This window comes from Lampetra fluviatilis, chromosome 3 (assembly GCF_964198595.1).
Source record: "Lampetra fluviatilis chromosome 3, kcLamFluv1.1, whole genome shotgun sequence".
In the NCBI taxonomy this organism is placed as follows: Eukaryota; Metazoa; Chordata; class Hyperoartia; order Petromyzontiformes; family Petromyzontidae; genus Lampetra; species Lampetra fluviatilis.
This window is the reverse complement of record NC_136277.1, coordinates 22,990,057-23,012,499: the sequence shown is the minus strand read 5'-3', so window position 1 is coordinate 23,012,499 and position 22,443 is coordinate 22,990,057. Positions and strand designations below refer to the sequence as shown.

At 46.3% G+C, this 22,443-nt stretch overlaps 1 protein-coding gene and 1 long non-coding RNA gene across 3 annotated transcripts; both read left to right on the top strand.

The window, feature by feature from the left end:
* Positions 1 to 361: 361 nt before the first annotated feature.
* Positions 362 to 4,666, top strand: LOC144954852 (uncharacterized). 2 transcript variants are annotated; one of them, XR_013641403.1, is made up of 4 exons: positions 362 to 486; positions 1,578 to 1,682; positions 2,523 to 2,590; positions 3,243 to 4,666. It is a non-coding gene; the product is annotated as an uncharacterized LOC144954852 (long non-coding RNA). The 2 variants fall into 2 exon arrangements; XR_013641405.1 differs by lacking the exon at positions 362 to 486 and adding an exon at positions 803 to 843.
* Positions 4,667 to 8,475: 3,809 nt separating this feature from the next.
* Positions 8,476 to 20,795, top strand: IPP (intracisternal A particle-promoted polypeptide). The gene is made up of 10 exons (XM_078885245.1): positions 8,476 to 8,657; positions 10,442 to 11,218; positions 12,186 to 12,406; positions 12,590 to 12,800; positions 14,080 to 14,241; positions 14,625 to 14,792; positions 15,164 to 15,301; positions 16,112 to 16,234; positions 16,864 to 17,084; positions 18,294 to 20,795. The coding sequence occupies exons 2-10, from the start codon at positions 10,639 to 10,641 to the stop codon at positions 18,570 to 18,572; spliced, it is 2,103 nt and encodes a 700-aa protein (XP_078741371.1). The 5' UTR covers positions 8,476 to 8,657; positions 10,442 to 10,638; the 3' UTR covers positions 18,573 to 20,795.
* The last annotated feature ends 1,648 nt before the right edge of the window (positions 20,796 to 22,443 follow it).

Here is a 22,443-nt window from a genome sequence, read left to right as displayed (position 1 = left end):
TACTTGGTGATGCTGCTGTTGCGTTGGCTGTAGTGCAAAAGCACAAATAACAACAAAACCTACTCAACACAATCGTCAATAAAGCTATGGCCTAAAAATGAAAAAAATATATAAAATAGGCGACGTTTCGGGCAATGGCCCTTTTCACAATAAAGTATATATTGCGTCATTCCTTACACTGAACCCCTTTATGACGTTATTCTGCCAAGACGCCGACGTCACAATTCGGGACCTGAATCGCACGCGCCTCTTGTCAGCCAACACGACGTCACGCCGACAGCGCCGCCAGTGTGCCTGTGACGTCATCCTACCAGTGAGGTGACGTAGCCGCAAGGCTGCCAAGTGACGTCGTTTCGGGGTATCCGCAGCAACCGCGAGGGGACGCCGAGGTGGTGACGTCATCGCGAAACTGTACAAACACGCGTGGCGCTCAGCGTCACCAGGCGAGTTTCACTCCGTCGTGATTGACGTCCTTCGTTTAACCAGGTGAGGAGCCCATTAAGATGACATCGTGATTGACGTCCTTCGTTTAACCAGGTGAGGAGCCCATTAAGATGACATCGTGATTGACGTCCTTCGTTTAACCAGGTGAGGAGACCATTAAGATGACATCGTGATTGACGTCCTTCGTTTAACCAGGTGAGGAGCCCATTGAGATGACATCGTGATTGCCGTCCTTTATTTAACCAGGTGAGGAGACCATTAAGATGACATCGTGATTGACGTCCTTCGTTTAACCAGGTGAGGAGCCCATTGAGATGACATCGTGATTGACGTCCTTTATTTAACCAGGTGAGGAGACCATTAAGATGACATCGTGATTGACGTCCTTCGTTTAACCAGGTGAGGAGCCCATTGAGATGACATCGTGATTGACGTCCTTTATTTAACCAGGTGAGGAGCCCATTAAGATGACATCGTGATTGACGTCCTTTATTCAACCAGGTGAGGAGCCCATTAAGATGACATCGTGATTGACGTCCTTTATTTAACCAGGTGAGGAGCCCATTAAGATGACATCGTGATTGACGTCCTTTATTCAACCAGGTGAGGAGCCCATTAAGATGATCTCGTGATTGGCGTCCTTTATTTAACCAGGTGAGGAGCCCATTAAGATGATCTCGTGATTGACGTCCTTTATTCAACCAGAAGGGCTCATTGAGGTTGTCTCTCATGGTTGATGTCCTTTATTTAACCATGTGTGAGAGAGAGCCCATTGAGATTGAGTGTGTCTCGTGATTGACATCCTTTATTTAACCAGGTGTGAGGAGCCCATTGAGATTGAGTGTTTTTCGTGATTGACATCCTTTATTTAACCAGGTGAGAATACATTAGAGGACAATTAACCTCTTGTAAACGACTCCCCTTATTTCACCTCTTCGTTGTGACTAACTGTATCATGTTTTTTAAACACAGTGACTGCATTACAATCACGGAAGCACTGAAGAAAGTTACTTCAAAGTTTGTTTTTTACTCGTGAACGAAGCCTCGGTGTGTAGCTCCTGGAGAAGGTGACGATGCCGGGCCTCGTTAAGAGGTGACAATTATTGATGGAGTGTTGCGTTGATTGCCCTCAGGGAACGGTGCGGAGATATTGATCGGGGATGAACGTGAATGGAGCCACGCGTCAAGGGTGACATCAAGCAAAGAGTGGACACGGTTGTGAAGAACAGCTGCTCGAGGTATCATCGTAATTGACATCAGCAGCATAATCATGAACAGCAACATCATCAGCACCCTTATCAGCAACAGAATTATCATCAACAACAGCGTCAGCGGCTTCATTGTCATCAATATCAGAAGCAACATCAGTCACAGCAGTGGCAGGATCAAAATTAGGATCAACCATATATTGTCATCAGCAGCAGCAGTATTATCATTATCAGTGTTATTACCATCATCAACAGCAGCACCAGTATGATAACCGCAATGTATCTTTATAAATATACATAATGGACATGTGTCTTTGTTTAAGGCGGTTGAGCATGCAGATGGCCATTCGCCACCACGCGTGCCGTGCTAGCTTTCGTAGGTGCTCGCAAACATCACTGGCCCCAAGTCGGTTAAGGCTATAAGAGAGATATTTATATTTGTGTCTGTGGTGCAGTGGTTCACACACTGCAGTATGAACCTGAACCCATCCTGGTCCTCCCCTAAGTCGACTCAGCTTCAAACGAGTACCGTACAATAAGTGAGGAAATCAGCAACCGAGCTTGGTTCTGGCCATACCACCCCCTCGTATATTGACTATTAAGACAGTGGGCTTGGGCAGGACATGTCCCCAGAAGGCATGATGACGGGTCGTCGGGACTAATGTGGAGTGGCAGCCAAATGAGAGCATCTCCCAGACAATCAGCTGCTGGGCAGGTGCTAGAAGGGTTGGCGGTGGCTTTCTGAGGCCTTCAAACAGCCGTGGATTGATCGTGGCTGTTGATGATGAACAACATCATTTGCCCCAATAGGTGACATGTTGATCTTTGGGTATAGTGAAACAGTGTGTATATTTGTGTGTGTGTTTTTAGGGTTAAAGTTATTCCCTTCAGCGATTATCTCAGCCACTGGTCCCAAACCGCCACCACTCAAAACCCCGGTGAGTCTTACCAGTCAGGATAGCAAGTAGGTTGTCATTGACTTACGGTATATTTATAGCTGATGTGTTTTAAAGCTGTATCCCATCAATAAAGAATTTGCCAATCATATGCAACGACTCTCCTAAAAATATTTTAAAGACTGGATGAGGCTCTCCAGAATGATATATAAAGGTAATAAGTATTTACAATTTAAGGACAAATGTGTTTTGTATAAAGTGTATAAAGTGTGACTGAATCCCAGTGGACCTCGCCTGGTTAAAGGATGGTCATCACTCAAATAATACTTCTCAATCGACCCTCATTTTCATAAAGGATGTCACTGGCATTAGGTAATTAATTTCTGTAGTTCTCTACTGGTCAATAAAGGACATCAATCGCAAGGGATAATGGTCTTGAAGAGCCTTTATAAATAAAAGGCCACATTCACAATAGATAATTAATCTCAACGGGCTCTCACCTGGTTAAAGAACGTTAGACTCAAGGGATAATAGCTCCGTAGCCTTGCACCAGTTTAAAGGACATAGTATTTAATGACAAAAATAATTAATCTGAGTAAGCTGTCACCAGTTAAAAGGACAATTATTTTAATTATTATTCGTTTTAATTCTTGTTTTTTCTGTGCGTCTTTTTTCTACCCAAACGATGATTCAGGCACCCAAGCTTCCACCTCTACCCAGGACCAGAGCCCTAGGCTGGTAGGGGTGACTAGGCAAGCCCCAAGGGTTCGGCCTACGCCACGGCCTCAGATCGAACCTGACCATGTGAACTGGGAGGCAGAAGCGGATGAACTCGTGGAATGGACTCGAGCATTGAGTCCCAGACTCCTGGAATAATTATGCTTTTTACTTCTCCCATTCAAATAATGTAGAAGGGAAATAATAAAATAATATACATATTATTTTATTATTCCCCTTCTACGTGACTTTACCGAAAGAACCAAGAATATGAATCCCTGCAGTCATGAAAGCTTTAAATAATTATTACTTTGTCAATTTCCAACTTGCCTCCTATTGCTCTGTGTAGGTTGAGTAAATGACGAATGGCATTCTGGTATCTGACTGGACCTCCTATTGCCCATTCTTCTGTCTCTGCACCACCTACGCTTCACAACCTGCAGCCTGTCAACCTAAACAGCATGAATACAATAATCTCGAACCTAAAAACGTCTTCCATCCTCTGCCCTCGAAACGTGCTACTGCCTATCCACGCTGTCCATATTACCAGCATCATTAATGCCTCCAATACTGCTGCTCTTACTACAATCATGAATTAACCCACAATGAACCGCAACATGCCTGCGAAGTTATATCCCGTCTCAAACGTCCCATGTAAAATTCCGATAAAGGGTTATCTTTTCCCAAGTCTGCAAATTCCTGTCTCTCCATGGTTTCCATGGGCCAGTCAAATCTGGTTTCCACCAAGGTTATTCTACTGACACTTATCTCCTGTATGTCCGACATAAACATCTCTTCAGAGCATGAATCTCTTTTATCTCCATCCTTCCAGAGTGCCTCCATTACTATATAGACCAGCGGTTCCAAATCTGTGTTCCGCGGATCCCTGGTGGTCCACGAGGCTACTACAGGGGGTCCTTGGAAAATACAAATAATATAATCACATCCTCACCAAGGCAATGCACAATTTCAAATAACTACTGCAGTAGCATGTGGTGGCCTGCGAAATGTTTGGAGGTTGAAAAAGGGGTCCTCACACTTGAAAGGGTTGAGAACCGCTGATATAGACAAAATCAGTTTTGAATGTGTTGGAAAGTTAAATCAATTGTAATACGTGTTGTGAATAGACATAATGAATATAAATATCCAAGATAAGTTCGGGCACATCAACTTTTAGTTTGACAAGTCATATGCTTCAACTACAGCAAGCAGTCTATAGGCATCATCAGGATGAAAATGTTCCACCATCGCAATAGGCTTAAATAGACACAGCACCCATTGTGGGGATGGGAGAGAGGAATCAGGGCAGACAGTTATGCAGGGCCGGCCCGAGGCATAAGCGAACTAAGCGGCTGCTTGGGGCCCCCTGGCCACCAGGGGGCCCCCGAATCGTTTTTTTTTTTTTTTTACAATTAAATAACTTAAACAAGTGATATAAATGAATTAATGAATGAATGAATAAATGATTCAAGACAAGAAAATTCTGTCGACAACTGCTGCTTTGTCACGGCTCACGGATGTCACGGCTCATTGACAATTCGCGTGGGCGCGGGCGCGGGCGCGGGCAGGTGCGCGCAATTGTACGTCACGATAATAAACAAAGGTGTGCAGGCTAGGCTATTAGTTAAGAATCCAAGAGCTTTTTATGTGCCTTGCAGTTCTCATACACTAAATCTGACCGTTTCAGATGCGGCTAAAGCATCAACGGATGCTTCTTGTTTTTTTGGAAATGTGGAGAAGCTGTACAATTTGTTCGCTGGGTCCACTCAAAGGTGGGCCATCTTACGGAAGTTTGTTGACATCACCCTCAAGTCCTGGAGTGAGACACGCTGGGAAAGCCGGATAAAAAGTATTGAAGCTTTGCGCTACCAGTCAGAGAAGGTGAGGGAAGCCCTGCTAGAACTGAGAAGTAAAGCGACTGACCCTGTAGTGGCTGTTGAAGCCAACTCCCTTGCGGAAGAGATAGGTTCATTTAGGTTTCAGATTTGTTGTGTTGTCTGGTGTGACATTTTGTCTAAAATTAACATCACGAGCAAGCTTCTACAGTCAACCAACATGCAGCTTGATGTAGCGGTTAACCTTGTAAAAAAGAACAAAGGCGAACTTATCAGTTACCGAAAAACAGGCTTCTGTGATGCACAGACATCTGCTAAAGAAATTTGTGAGCGGATGAACACAGAAGCAGTGCTGAAAGAGAAGCGATTGCGTTCTACAAAAAGGCACTTTGCCTATGAGGCTGCAGATGAGCCGATAGTGGACGCTATGAAGAGGCTGGAAGTGTCATTTTTTAATGCTGTAGTGGACCGTAGTATTCTGTCATTGGAGGATAGATTTAAGTCTCTAAGTGAGGTTAAAGAGAACTTTGGAGTGCTGCTCAATTTTAGGGAGCTAGATCAAAAGGTCCGGAGGGAACAATGTGAGCTTCTTGGGGAAAAACTCTCTTGTGGAGAGGAGGCTGATATTGATGGTAGCGCACTGGCAGTAGAGATAGAGAGTCTTCCTGAACTTCCCCAAACTATGATGACTGCCTTTGAGCTTCTCACATACCTCTCACAAAATGAGATGTGTGAGCTTTACCCAAATCTTTGGGTAGCTCTCAGGATAGCCTGCACTCTGCCTGTGTCAGTTGCCTCAGCAGAGAGGAGCTTTTCCAAGCTCAAATTGATAAAAACATATTTGAGATCATCAATGGCCCAGGAAAGACTAAGTGGACTTGCAGTCATTAGTATTAATAACAAAGTTGGCCAAGCAATACCATACAATGATGTCATTAGTGACTTTGCCTCCAGAAAAGCTAGGAAGGAACGATTTTGAGGTCATTGTTGTACAGTTGACATTGTTGAACCCTTGCTGTTCTTATGTTTGCTTTCATTATTTAAGTATCTTTTTTTTTGTAACATTCTATTTTTGATTAGATTAATGTTTGTCTATTTTGGTTTTATTTAAAAGATTGCACATTTAATGCACATTTGCAAATAATTTATTTAATATGTTTTTTGTGACCGTTTGTATTCAGAAGTTTTAATAAAAGAGTGAAGTATTTTAAGTGTTGTTTTTATTTTTTATTAATACATAACCTCACTGTATTCGTTTATAATATTCGCTATAACATTATAGTGTGACATTTGTGTCAATAATCTTCTAGCACAGATGAGTCTGCGTGGTGGGAGGGGGGCCCCCAAATCAAATTCTGCTTAGGGCCCCCAAGAGGCTCGGGCCGGCACTGCAGTTATGAACAGAGAAGTCTAAATAATCATGAGCGTTATTGCGTTGAAAATAAATAAGGAGTCTGTCTCCTTCACATATCCGTCTCCAGTCTTATATATAAAAGTATTTGTTACAGAACCCATTAGCTGCAGAAGGCCGCGCGGCTGATGGGTTGTATAAAAAGTACTTTGATGTGGAGATACAGATATGTGATGGAGACATTGCTTATTTAATTAGTTGTGCACGCAGCTCGGTCTACAATCTGACCCAAGAACGTGCACATTTCAATTGCTAGCCTGCAGGTTCACACACTTTATACGGGGAAATGATGGTACTGATGCTCTGACTTGTATGGCCCAATCAAAACCTGCTGTGCTTCTTTAAGCCCATTAAAGACGATGGGGAACTGTATGCGCATCACTGCTGCGCATGCAATGATTCACTCCTCCCCAGCGATGCTCTTGTCATAATTTGCGGTCGTGATTCCATTTCATTCAAGAATAATTTGTTACCGTATGAGCACATCCATGTTTTAATTTTTTTCTGTGCCATTTGTAGAGTTTTGTGGCCCCATTAACCTAAAAGTAAAATTAACATTTACCACGTAATGTGCTTACATTTAAATAAATTATCACCCTCTCACTGGTGTACCTTGTGTGTCATAGATTTTTTTGTGACGAATCCACGCATCGTTTCATACCTAATTTCCATCCATGTTTTTATTTTTTTCTGTGCCATTTGTAGAGTTTTGTGGCCCCATTAACCTAAAAGTAAAATTAACATTTACCACGTAATGTGCTTACATTTAAATAAATTATCACCCTCTCATTCGTGTACCTTGTGTGTCATATTTTTTTTTCGTGACGAATCCACGCATCGTTTCATACCTAATTTCCATCGCACCTCCTGGATTTGACATTCCTTGAAGACACCGGTGGAACCATCAAGCGCATCAGAACACTAACAGGCCGTTGTAAAAATATCCTTCATAAGTGGAAAAATAAAGACAAGCCACAGTAGTGTGGTCATGCAACCCAAACTACGGATATAAACGGCAGTTAACCACTGAAGTATGTGCTCCTTCAGAGAAGGAATATCAAAACTATGTTAACTTGTGCCTGAAGCCCTCTCGTCGTGGCTAGCAGACCTCGACATTGGAAAATTCAGCTGCTGATCACATTGCTGTCATATGTAATAATAGAATAGTGAAACATATATTGTCAATTTTCAAGTCTTTCAAAATAAGGGCGTTGCTGCCATAATTGCCTATTTTGCACAAGAAACTGCAGTTAGTTTAACACGTAGGCTTTCGCGACCAATATCCATAAAACAAATTTTGGTTAGATCGCCTAAATATAAGCGTGTCTTTAACCCCGCCACCATCGACACAGTCAATCGGTAAGGTTTGTCGCGTGAACAGAACATGCCAATTTATCACTAGTACAGCACACCGGTGTGTTGGAGAGCCAAGCCACAACGGCTAGTTGTAATTACAGGTGAAACATCATACTCAGATTATAAATATTGTGGCTTGCTTGGCTCTCCAACACACCGGTGTGCTGTACTAGTGATGAGTTGGCATGTTCTGTTTACGCGACAACCCTCACTAATTGGCTGTGTCGGGTCGTGGCGGGTTTAACCACATTGATATATTTACACGATCTAACCCAAAAACACCTGTATTATGAAAGGCGGTGGTGATGGCTAATATATTCTAGATTTGAAGCTTTCGTGACTGCAATGATTCATATTCTTAGGTATTTTCGGTAAAGTCACGTAGGTAAAACATTAAAATTAATAAAAGTAAAATAAAATAAAAATCACGACGTTTCGGTGGCAACACACAGACGGACGCTTGTGTTGCCTCCGAAACGTGATTTTTATTTTATTTTACTTTTATTAATTTTAATGTTTTACCTACGTGACTTTACAAAAAAAAACCTAAGAATATGGCTAATATAATTAACACAAACGGTGGATTGGAGAGTTAACCCCACCCACATTTACAATTCGAGTACGACGTTTCGCGTGCGATCGCAAACCAGCTTCGTCAGGCGATATTCAATCGGAGTTCAGCTGCACCGCGCTGCTGCTGCCGCTGGGGGCGCCCCTCGAGAGGAGCTCCCCACCCCCCGTCCACCTCAGAGCGGCCCGCCTGTGATGCCGAGTAACAACATCGATCAAGGTGAGGGCGGGGATATTGTACATTGGCGATTACACATTTTTTTTGCATAGCCACCTCTTAAGTTCTGATAACGATGGGAAAGTATTGAAAAAAAACTTTAATTGCACTGCAAGTGAAGTTACTTACAAACAGCGATTATTTTACAGCGAGTCGGGCATTGAGTAGGCCTTGACGAAGCCTCCACGCTTGCATTAATCTCCCTGCGGGAAAAATGGTGACAGGTTCCCCTCATTCCACAACCGCCGCTTGGGGCCGAGCCGGCGTACGACGTTGCCATTGCTTTCAACGTAACAACAAACAAAACCCCCACACTTTATTGCGGTGCTTGTTACACGGCGGTCAACTACTTCCAGCCTGGCTGTTTAATCCTGCGGACGGGGCGGCGACCGCTGGCGAGGTCCGGGTTGGGTCCCCAGCGCGGGCCCGTGCACTCCCTCCACTCCCTCGGCCTGCTTGTTGGTTGTCTCTGCAACACTCTGTCACGGCAACTTCTCAACGCGCTGAGCTCAGTGTGTTCGGGTGGGTGGGTGGGGGATCGTCTCCGTGTACATGAAGGGACGTGCTGGTTAACTGCGCTGTGACGGTCTTGACGGCGTTAAGACAAAGATCTCCCCCCCCCCCCCCACGGGCCCCCCACCCCCCCCACGGGGCCCCCACCAGCCCCTCACCGGCTCCCCACCGACCCCCCCCCCCACCGGCTCCCCACCGGCTCCCCACCAGCCCCCACCAGCCCCCACCACCCCCACCAGCCCCCCACCCCCCCCCCCCACCAGCCCCCCACCCCCCCCCACCAGCCCCCCACCACCCCCACCAGCCCCCCACCACCCCAAATCCCCACCGCCCACCCCCAGAGGTTGCTGGCTCATTGTGATTGTAATGCTTACATGGCCATTCTCAACGCATTGAGAAATACACCTAGTTCCAGGGCTTAAACCCAGGACATCAGTGATTGCTGGCGCAAGGCCATCCAACCATCGTGAGACAGAGACACAAACCCCGGTGGCTTTAATCCACAACCTTCTGCGACTGTTGGCTTGTACTGCACCTCTTTTTCCCACTGCACAATCGAGCCGCGCTGGGGCCACGCCGAGCCAGCCCGGGGCGGCGCCGCCAGGTTGTTTTCCATTGCAGAAGCTGAGCCCTGCTGGTGGCGCCATCACATGCAACGAAGGAGTCGAAGGGGCGCGTGTTGATGGCTACATTATACACAATGCATTGGCTCCACCCGCTCTGTTGCCCTGGGCCAGGTTCAGATGCCTCGTGAGGCCATTGTATCACGTTTTGGTTCCAGCTCGGCACACCAAATAGCCAGTGGAAACCCACCCATACTGTGAGGGTTTTGTGCTGATTTGGCCCGAATGTGCCATTCGACAAGGGGTAATTGTGTCCCCAAATTGGCCATTATAAATCTTTGAGACACCCAGACCCATGGATTTTACGCAGGCTCTCAGATGTTTGCTGATAGTGTACCATTCTTAAACCTGACATGGCCATTATGGACCTAACGGCCATTGTAATACATTGAGACAGACACCCAACTCCAGAACCTAAACTTAGGGTCTAAGAGATTGCAGGGTCAATGTTTGACATAACTTATCTATTCCTCGAGAGAAACAAATTCATATTCTTGGGTCTTTCGGTAAAGTCACGTCTTTGAACCTATCTACGTGACTTTACCGAAAGAGCCAAGAATATACATTCCTGCAGTCGCGAAAGCTTTAAGTCAAGAAACAAATTCATGAAGTATAAACTGTTAAACAAGTGTTTTTGTGTTTGTATTTCAGGTTTCTCGGAAGTAATAACATCATATTTTAATATGATCAAAGTACTGAAGAGCATTTTATGAAAAAAGTCAAGTTGAAAAACCTGATTAAATTAATTTTATTGTATTAAAAATGCTATTATGAGAATACATGCAACAAATTTACTTCAAAACTAAAATTAAATCGACAAAAAACCCAACAAAACCGCCACCCAAAAAATGGCCACTCCCAACTATTCGCGCTCGACCTTCGACCCGGACGTCGTCCCTGGTTCCACGCCGGATTCTACTCCCGACTCGGAAGCGACTCCTTCCTCAACCCTTCACCCAGGAGGGGCCACCACCGATCAGCGCTGCTATCAGGACGAGACGCACGCGGTGCGCCTGCTGCGGTCACTCAACGCCCTCCGCAAGGACGCCACGCTGTGCGACGCCCGCCTTTCTGTGGGCGGAGCGCAGTTTTGCGCCCATTCGGCTGTTTTGGCGGCGGCGAGCCCCTACTTTCAAGCTATGTTCGCCGGACCGTTGTCCGTTGCCACAGCAACTACTGGTGGGGTCCCCGCCGATGGCGCTGTCGACGGCGGTTGTGACGACGGTGGTGGTGACGACGGTGGTGGTGACGACGGTGGTGGTGACGACGGTGGTGGTGACGACGGTGGTGGTGTTGACAGTGGGAGTCACGCGAAAGTAGATGGTGACTCCGACAAGGCAAGCAAGGTGGTCGAGTCTGAGCCTTTGGTTCAAATAGGAGGCATTGATGCGGAGACCTTTGAGATTTTGCTGAACTACGTGTACACAGGTGAGTGGGTGATGATCACTAACAAGGGTGAAGCTTGAAATAACGTTATTGCCTTGTAAACTAAACAAATTATTTGATGATACAGTGTTTGCAGTGGTGCATAAGCACAATTTACAAAAACAATGAACACATTCGTTCATAAGAGTGTGACCTTGAAATAAAAAAAATATCTATACTGGGAGACATTTTGGGAAATGACCCTTTTTCATAGTCTTGTAACACTATCTTGTAACACCATCATCGTTCATGATCATCATCAAGGTGCCTTGAGATATTAGTGGAAGGCGCCTTACAAATACATGTAAATTTGTATTTTCCTTATCACCATTAGCTTCGTCATTAGTAGCAGCATCATCACGAGCACCATTATCATCCCTTCAAGGTTGATAAAATGAGTGGCAACAATTTGTGGGAAGTCATCTGTGGTTTTTCCATGGAAAAATTGTTCGCCGCCATGGGAGTATGCAATTTATATTGCCGATATGAGGCTGTCGATTGAGATGAGTGCGACCCCAGGGAGAGATGATTTGAATTCAAGCCTCGAGCTAGAGTTGGAATCCACATTACCGCAATGGAGGCAAATTTCGATGGAACAACCCCTATTGACTTCCCACATGTTTAGTGCTACTCATTTAGTCGGAGAGATGATAATCCTGATAGTGATGGGGTGAGTCATCTCGTGATTGTGATTTTAACTGGCAGCCGATCAGCCGTAGGCTAAATTATAATGGAAATGACAGCAGCTTTGCTGAAATTACAATTATACTGTGATTGCAATTCACGACGAATTCGTTATGAGTCATAGCAACACATACCCATGGATGTTTCCTTGTGTTTGGTTGTGTCTGTATACTTTTGTCTATTGTTTATATCTGTCTCGTTTTGTATATCAATGAATGTGTCTGTATTTCGTTCTGTCTCTCCATCTTTTTGAAACAACCTGTCTCTGTCCCTATCCATCCCCCAGGCTCTCTCAAGTTGTCCGAATCAAACGTCCAGGACGTCGCCATTGCTGCCGACATGCTTAGCTTGGCCGGCGTCGTTAGGATCTGCAGTGACTTCCTGCGGGAGCACATATCGGCTGAGAACTGCCTGGGGGTGATGATGTTCGCCACCGCCATCTCCTGTCCCGACCTGGAGGCCCATGCCTGCCAGTTCTTCTATGACAACTTCGTTCCCGTGTCTGAGGTCAGGTTCCTGGGCCTGCTGTCCGGTTTCTCACAAGGTTCATAATGGCCATGTAGCAATGAGTTGTTGTCGCCACTCAATCAGTCATTGTCACACCTCCAATTAGCACGGTTGGCTACGTATGGTGCGAAAAGAGTTCATACATACGTCAGGAGTAATGAGTGTCTCTGCTGCTGCCAGCAGGAGGTGGAGTTCTTGTCGCTCCCCCCAGCCCTGGTGCTGAATGCCCTGGGCAGCGAGGAGCTGCGCGTGGAGCGTGAGGAGCAGGTGCTGACAGCGGCGATGCGCTGGTTGCTGCACGCTCCGGCCTCGCGCCGCCTCCACCTCCTCCACATCATCAAAGCCGTGCGGCTCCCACTGATCCCGCCCACCACCGTCACCTCCACCATCGACGGTGAGGGGGTGGTGGTGGCAGCGATGGTGTTGGGAGGTGGACGTTAGTTGCGGCTGTGGTGTCATTAGACTTGCAATGCTTATTTTCTGACGAGCAGAAATTGAAAACGGCACGTAGCCTAGATACTCGATATGCAAGGATTAATCCACCCCATGGTAATTTCATGAACCCCCTTCCCCCAGCCATTGGTGCTGACAACCTCCTGTTCAAGTTCAAGCTCAAGACATTCCTGTTTTTCTTTGCCGATGACTGTTTCTCTTTATATGTAATACATATGGCCACTACTTCTTGGTTCTTTCGGTAAAGTCACGTAGAAGGGAAATAATAAAAATGTAACATATTTTATTATTTCCCTTCTACGTGACTTTACTGAAAGAACCAAGAAGATGAATCCCTGCAGTCACGAAAGCTTTCAATCCATATGGCCACTGTTTATGTGTGGCGAAATGAGATGTCACATTTATATTGTTTATAAAGAAAAATTGTATTCTCGAGTGTAACTGTTACAATTCTGGTCGTAGTTCGATTCAATATCTTATTGTATTTTTCTCATTCTGACCATCCCATTTCTATCATTCCTTAAAATAATGTTTTTGTACAGTTCTATTAGCTTAAATGTAAGTGTATAATTGGCATAAATGATAAATGTTATTTTCTCATGCCCATGATTAATTCATGTCTCATGAGTGAAATAATACGTGCATCCTACTAGGTACACATATACAAAATAAGATTTTAAAGTATGGACAAGGCTGATAATTGTTTTTTTACCCTTCTATCTGGCAACAAAACTGACACCTTTTTTTACAAGGAGTCATGTTTGCATAGACCACAATACCTGCAGCCATAATACAAACAAAAAACATAACTCTGATAATATATGCACTGTCCTTGAAGTTGATTGGTCCACACCCGAGACAGCTTTCCTTAGAGCCTAGTCTCATATGGGTTGGACCAGATGACGCCAAAAGGCGTCAGTTTTGTTGCCAGATAGAAGGGTAAAAAAACAATTATCATATTTTTTTTACTGGCAAATGAGGTTCCAATGGTATAGACAAGGCTGTATTTCACAATGTTAAAATATAATTATATTCAGGTCTATTAGCCTATGAGCTTGTGAAGCATGGTTCTCTAGCAGTATTAATTTAGCCAAGATTTCTGCACAAAATAATCATGGGTCCCATGCAGCCCAATTCAGAAAAACAAAACAACGCAAGATGAGAGCTGTGTTCCGTCGTCCCGCAAACAATCGGCACTTTCTCATGTGCTTGTGTCTCAGCCATTGAAGATCTCAGCGTTCGAGTGGCCCTGCAGGTTTTGCTGGATGAGTACCAGGTCCCTCGACTGAGCAAGTCCTCCCGACCAACCGCCGTCTCCACCTCTGACTTTTCTCGTCGAGCCAAGCCGCGGAGAAAAGCTCGCAAATACCTCTACGTCATCGGTGAGACTCGGGATTCGGGAGACCAGGATTCACGACTCGAGCTTTGATTGACATTGGGTTTCAGGATCAGAGTCTGTTGATTGAGACCCGGTTCCAGGAACCTGAGTTTCAGCATCAGAGTCTGAGACTCAGAGAGACTGGGTATGAGGATCAAAATCATTGATTTGACACCCAACTGGTTTCAGGTACAGAGTTTTTTTTTACATTGACCAGGTTTTATATTGAAACCTGGAAGCCACATTTGTAAGTCCTGTCTGGTTAACCTATGTCTATAATAATATATGAAATAAAAAGCATTAATGGGTACTGTACAACGGAGCTCATGGGGCATGGTCATAGCTCCTTATCCCCCTCTGTTCCCCACCTCCCCCTGCCGCCCCTAGGAGGATACACAAGGCAGCAGGGGGGTCGATGGGGAGACAGCCGCGCTCTGAGCTGTGTGGAGCGTATGGACACCATCTCACTCTACTGGACATTGGAACCATCTCTCCACCAGGCCCGGAGTGGTCACTGTGTGGTCACGCTCGATGGATTCATTTACGCGATTGGAGGTTAGTTTACAAAATCGGCTCCAGGGGACTGGGATTTAGGATCAGAATCTTGATTGAGATTCGATGCCATGATAAGAGTGTTGATTGAGACTGGGTTTCAGGATCAAAGTATTGATTGAGGATGGGTTTTAAGATTAGAGTCTTAATTGAGACTTTTTTTTGCATCAGAGTCTCTATGGGGACTGCATTCAAGATTCAGAGTCTTTATTAAATCTGGGTTTTAGGATCAGTGTATTTGACACCTGTTCTCAAAATCAGTGTCTTGGTTATTTGGGGATCGCATCAGTTTAGTCTTGTAATCTGATCCATGAGCCTGAATTTTGGGACTGGCAAGGGCACCTGAATTGTCTTGTGTGATGATCTTGTTTCAGGAGAGAGCGAATCAATGATCTTCGCATTTGTGGAGAGGTTCGACCCGGTGTGTCGGCAGTGGGCTCCCGTAGCATCCATGCTCTCCCCTCGATGCAGCTTTGGAGCCTGTGTCTGCAATGGAGCCATTTACGTCATGGGTAAGCACTTACTGTAGAGTTGCAACACTCTGGGTTTTGGCGGAACAGTTTTGATTGACACTGAGCTTCAGGATCAGAATCTTGATTGAGTGTTGTTGGCTCCAGGAAACATGGTATGCGGTTTTTGTCTTCATGGAGAGCCATCGAGAATGGGTTTCAGGATTTGAGTATTGATTGAGATTGGGATTCTGGGTCGGAGTCTTTGTAAGAGTCGCCACTTAACCCTTGCAACTTGCAGACGTCCCATTCCGAGACGACAGCAAGTTGCAGGGTGGGTTCTGGGTCCGCAAGCGGTTAGCATAAATTGTATTTAGAGGCATGACGCCGCTGTTTTTATAGACATTGTACTCGCCACAGAGAACTGTAGCGACACGACCCGCACCCTGTGATAGCTTGTGCCAATCTGTGCCACACGTTCTCCCGATATGGCCTTTTCTGTATGTGTACGTCATCGGAACTGATGATGTACATGTAATATCCGTGGATTTTTCGGTAAAGTCACGTAGAAGGGAAATATTAAAATAAATAAAACACTATTATTTCCCTTCTACGTGACTTTACCGAAAGAAACAAGAATATGAGTCCCTGCAGTCACGAAAGCTTTAAATCGAAAGATGTATGTGTAAGTTACCGGAATAGGAAAGGATGAATTTAGATCATGTTTGGAATAAAAGTCTCGATTGAGACTGGGTTTTATGATCGCAGTCTCTCTTAAGACAATCTATGGATCCGAGTCTTGATTGAGTCTCATTTTCTAGGAGGCTGGGTTCCCCAGTGGGTTTGACTGCCTGGCCTGTGCTGCTGCTGTAGGAGGCTGGGTGGGTGCCGACATAGGCTCATCGGTGGAGCGTTATGATGCGGCCGAGAATCGCTGGGTGGCTCTGGACAGCATGGAACCTCCTCGTCACAGCTTTGGCTGCTGCCACATGGACGGTTCGTTCCATTTTCTCTGCAGGCAGCACCACTGCCCCCCACCCCCCAGTCAATGCCTCTGTGTCCTGTATCTAATGCGCCTGTTACCCCAATACAATTTATTCTTTACGTTTTTCTGCTTAGCGGAGGAATACAATTTGCATTTGCTCATAAAATATACAACCAAGTCACTGTGTCTCCATGTCTCTGAATGTGTCGGTGTATCTGTATGCCTCCCAACTCCCTGTTTCTCATATCGCTTCAACATATGCTTCCCTTCCCTGTCTCCCTTCTCCCGATGTCTCCCTCCTGCCGATGTCTCCCTCGTCCCCATAACTCCTTTATCCTCTGTGTCTCCATCGTTTTCCCTGTGTCACCTTTAAAATATCTCCTATTTTCCCCAATGTCTCCCTTCTTGTCTGGTTTCACATTGCGTCTCCCTTTTCACTGTTTCTCTTCTCCGCATGTATCCCTCCTTAATCCCCATATCTCCCTGCTTCCTATATCTCCCTTATCTCCTTGCCTCTCTTTATTCAACCCCATATCTCCCTTCTCTGCATGTCTGCCTTCTCCCTTTAACGTCTCCTCTCCTCGTTGTATCCGCTTTCTTCTGCTTCTCTCTCCACTTCCGCTGCCGGCGCGCTTGCCAGGCCTGATCTACGTGGCGGGTGGGCTGGGCGTGGGCAGCTCGGAGCTCTCGTCAACGGCGTCGTTCGATCCGCGGAGGCAGCGCTGGACGTGGCTGCCTGCGCTGCAGCGCGCGCGCTCCCACGTGGCGCTGTGCGCACTGGGCGGTCGCATCTACGCGCTCGGAGGCTGGGACGACGCGCTGGGCGCCCTCGACTCCGTGGAGGTGTACTCGCCCGATGAGGCAAGTCTCCCCGTGGTCGCATGGATATTTCCCCGGGTCCTCCGGTTTTTCCCCTCCACATTTAGAAACATGCGTTTAGAGTATTTGACTGGTATACATTTTCACATGATAAGCCACTTCGTTGAGCTATCATCTGTGGCCGGTTTGCTTCTGAAAAGAGCGATATAACTCAGTGGGCCTTACGTGGTGAAATAATAAAATGTTTATAGTTTTCATAGTTGTAATGGCTGGCTCCATGGCTTAGTGTGAAAAACGATGAAGAGGTTCCTGAGTGACTGATAATTTGAATATTTGGTTCACAATTTTTTGTTGGTATATATATAAAAGAGAAGACAAACCAAGAGACACAGTGGCTCTTCTCTAGTAACTGCACACCTAGGCTGTGTGTCATGGGAATTCCCCTATAAGTTTAAAACCTTTCCCAAGAGAAACAATACTTCAATCTCAGTCTCAATCACAGCATTATAACAACTATTTATTGATGTCACTGCGATGTCTGTCCCATACAATGTCAATGCAGCAACGTCACTGAGGTGCAATAGAAAGTCGCAGAACATGACCCATTGGTAGCGGGATCTCCGCTTGTTGCAGAGGTTTATGGTTGGAATCTGGCAGGCCACCCTGGTTATTACTTTGGGCACTCTGGTTATTACTGTGGGTGTACTAACCATGAGATCCCCTGACGTAATTTGCAAGAGCAGTCCATTGTGTGTCAGCATAATAGTCAAAATTTGCCCACAAATTACTCTAAATAGATTACCCATAGCAGTCATCTCCCCCTACTTGCAGACTAATGCCCGCTCACAGGCTAGGCACTGAGTCACCTAGTGCTGCACAGGGGCAGCTGCCACTGGGGGTGCCCTTTCAAGTGTTTGAGATGAGAGGTTTTGTAAGTCGCTTTGGCGTGTAAAGCTTTCTGAGATGCCTCCGGCGCAAAGGTCGCTCTATCAAGAGTTCTTTATTATTAAGAGAAATCCTTGAAGGATGTGTTGACTGTAACAATGGAGAAAACCAGATGGTGATGAGATGAAAAGCAGAGCCCATGAACAATGAGCTGAATGCATTACAACAAGAGCTATAAGCCAGACCGTGATGAGTTCATTTCAGCAGTTAGCCTTGTTGGATCAACCAATAATCCGATTCCTCCTCTGCCTTCCCCTCTCTTCCCCTTCCTTGTTGCTGCCTCTCCCTCCTCCATGTGGCCACCAGGAATGTTGGCAGGAAGCCCCGCCCATGCCCTGCGCCCGTGCCGGTTGCGCCGCGGTGGCCGTCGGGGGCCGCCTGTACGTGACGGGGGGCCGCATAGCCCCCCCGGGGGGTGGGCTCTTCTCCTCCATGGCGTTGCCAGGCGCAGAGGGCTCCTTGTGGGGGACGGCGCCCCCCGTGACGCTCGACAGCACGGAGATGTTCGACCCGACCAGCGGCACGTGGCAGACGCTCGGAAGGCTCGTGACGAGCCGCACGGAGGCCGGCCTTGCCGCGATCTAAACTCGCGCAGGGGCCGAGCAGGCTTGAGGCAGACCTTAGCGGACCCAACTGGACCCTGACTGAGCCATATTAGACCTGGAGAGGCATCACCAGGAATTGCCTGGCATGATTAGGCCTGAACTGGTCCCACGATATCATGACCAAATACGGGCTAGATCTGAACTGGTTTGGCCAGATATTATTAGGCCTCTTTGGGAACAAGAAGTGCCTAACGAAACCCCTATCAGATCCGTTTAGGTCGAGGATCATGCAGGAAGGTGCCAGGCTTTATAAGGCCGAACTGGAGTTTAACGGGTCCAGCAAAATCCTGATCGGGCCCAGTTAGCAGAGGTGTGGACTCGAGTCATGTGACTTGGACTCGAGTCAGACTCGAGTCATGAATTTGATGACTTGCGACTCGACTTGGACTTGCATAACAATGACTTTGTCCCACCTCTGAGATGTGGACTCGAGTCATGTGACTTGGACTCGAGTCAGACTCGAGTCATGAATTTGATGACTTGCGACTCGACTTGGACTTGCATAACAATGACTTTGTCCCACCTCTGCCAGTTAGGCCTTAACAGGCAAGACCAGGTCTAAGTGGGCCTGAGAAAGATTCCTAATGAGACTGGAGGTTAAGATTGAGTGTTAGCGGAGGTCAGTGTGTTTGCTTACTCAATTGAACATGGAGTTGCACTCATCTCGGTTGACAATCACAAGCCGCCTGGGTTAGAAATGATATATTTCCATGACAGAGACAAGTATCACTGTAGGACAACCACGCTTGACTTCAAGGTAGGACCTGTTTAGTCCCAATTAGGCCTTGTAAGGCATGGCTCTGCACAGCCAGGCCAGTATTCATGTTATTTACCCGAGAGGGATGATCATGAGCCTCGTCAAACCCAGGCGAGACTTTGAATTTAAGACATTTTGACCAGGCATCACACGCTGTGACCATTGAGTCACGCAGGCTGATAGGGTTAGAGTTGGATTGAAGGTCGTAGCTCTGCTATAGTGTTACCCATTTGGGTATATGGGAATGTGTGGATTTAGGCAGTTCTATGTCATTAGTTATGTAATATAAAGTATGTACATTTTGACTTAAAGCTTTCGTGACTGCAGGAATTCATATTCTTTGGGTATTTCGGTAAAGCCACGTAGATAGAAAAATTATAAATACAAAATCACGACGTTTCGATCGCAACACAAGTATTCTCTCAATTTCAATTTAAAGGGTTTTATTAATTTCTCAGCGCATACAAAGAGAACCCAAGAAAACACAAGAAACAGCACTCCATCCTGGGCACCACGACGGGCCCATTCCGATCTCTGTCACATCCGCGGGCACCCCCCCCCCCCCATATACAATGCAAAAACCCTGCCACCGCAACGCCCACCGCCCCGCACCCCCACAACCACCGTCCCCATCACCATTTCACCACATCGCCTTCCCTCGACCGAACACGGACATCCCTCGCCCGCACCACTCAGCAGGCCGGCAAGATCGCGCATGTCCCCCCCCCCCGTCCCTTCCCCATACCCCCGACCCCTCCCTACCCCACCCCGGGTAGGGGCCACTTCCACTTCATACCCGCAGCCTTGTATCCCAGCGCAACCCGGTCCACTCCCATCACCCTGTCCAGCAGCCTCCTCGGCCAGTAACACCCCCCCAAAGGCGTCACAGGAGACCCATTCAGCTCCTTTCTTCGCGCCCCCCACAAGGCCGCCTTCGTCGCACCTATTATGGCCCACGCCCGATCTCTGTCGTCCCCCCCCCCCATGCCCCTTAAGACCCTCCACATAATGTCCCGCATTGACACCTGCGCCGGGTAAAACCGGGACAACAGCGGACCGCTCCGTCTCCACACCTCCTGTGCGAAGGGCCACTTCACCATGACGTGCACCGCGACCTCATCTGTGCCGCAGCCCCTCGGGCATTTGGGGGAGCGTGCCAATTGGCGGGAAAACATGAAGCTCCTCGTCCCCAATCTATCCCGCACCGCCAACCAGGACAGGTCCCTCTGCTCCTTTGTGAGCCCAGTTGATGAAGTGTTCCTGCACACTTGTCGGTGCACAGCCCTCTTCGCTCCCACCACCCCCTTGCAGGCCTCCCCTTCGTCCATTTCGGCCGTCACCTTCATGGGGTTCCACGGTCCCCCTCTCTGGCTCAACCCATACTAGATTTGAAGCTTTCGTGACTGCAAGGATTCATATTCTTAGGTTTTTTCGGTAAAGTCACGTAGGTAAAAAATGATTAAAATTAATAAATATAAAATAAAAATCACTGATTTTTATTTTATTTTTATTTCACTGATTTTTATTTTACTTTTACTTTTAATTTTAATAATTTGTTACCTACGTGACTTTACCGAAAAAAACCTAAGAATATCAAACCATACTCATTTATGTCGTCCCCCACCACCGTGTTGAGTCAGCCCTGTGGCCAGGCCGAGGGTGTACCCCTCGGCAATTGGGTCATCCCAAGCCTCCTCGGGAGCCACTTCAGGCCATACCTCAAATAACAGGCGGCCTTCCCCCGGGGCCTTTCGGAACAAGTATTCTCTCACAATGCAATGGCCACCTCCACAGCTTCGTCGTCGTGGAGGTAGCCCAGCCAGAGGTCGCAAACGGGTTTTGATTCCTTACCCGTACCCGTACCCGGCCGCACCAGGGTCGCAAATGGCCGGGTACGGGTAGCCGGGTATGGGTAGGGTACGGGTATCGGGTACACGGTTGCGACCTCTGAGCCCAGCTCACCCATCTTACATTGACATGCAAATTTCATCTCAAGCCCCTCCCACTTCGCTTATGACCCTTGGGCTACACCCATCTCAAACCTTTATAACATCCTGCCTCAGCAGCTCTCCCGCTATATTTTTTCAGCTGATGACGATTGCTTGTGTTGCGATCGAAACGTCGTGATATTTTTATTTGTTATTATTCATTTTCTATCTAAGTGGCTTTACCGAAAGACCCAAAGAATATGTACATTTTGTACATTTCCAAAATATGATTTATTTATCACCTTTATTTAATCAGGTGATAACCCATTTATCATCATCTATTGTCATCTTTTTTTTATAAGTGTCGGGTCAGTTTTGTTTCACAAATACAAAGGAGGCCTCATCACAGCTAAACACTCCACTATTCCTGATGCAATTATCTGGCTCCACCACCTCAATGTAAAATTGTACTTGTGGCTCTACATGAACTTCAGCCATACGAGGAAGTATTTATTTTCACATTTTTATGATTTTTTTTACTAAAATGACACATTAAAGTGTCTCCTTACTGAAACAAGGATGGTGCTCATATCTGCTGATGACTCATAGCCAGCAGTGGAAACTCCACAACCATGAATGGGCCAATCTTTACAGGGAACTACCACAAGGTGTGTAATTGTCTTTTACACTCGCGATACATGCGTCGAATTGTGCGTACGAGAGAATATATTTACAATTTATGCAAATAATATGCAAGTGATGTGCTGTTACATTTAGGCTGAACACGAAATACGAAGCTGAAAAAATGAGAACACAAACGTGATTGAAAAATCGAGACAAAGTATTCCCGATTAATACGCCGTGGAGGGATGGGCTGAGCCTGTCCCCAAATGAGATATTAATTTATTTGCAAGATTCCAGTTGAAAGTCCTTACATTTACATTTTAATTTTTGATTTAAAGTCGCCTGGTTAAATAACCGATGTGGGTTGTTTTTTTGTGCATTAAAGTGGTGTGGCTTTTGTAAATACTGTTTTTCCATAAAAGTCCTTTAAATTGTGTTTAATCTTTCCTGCTCTAATTATGCTCTGCTTGTGCTGCTGCTTGTATTGTGTTGCCATAAGATGAAGCACTTGGCATTGGGAAACTCCCATGGTCAGCTCCGCA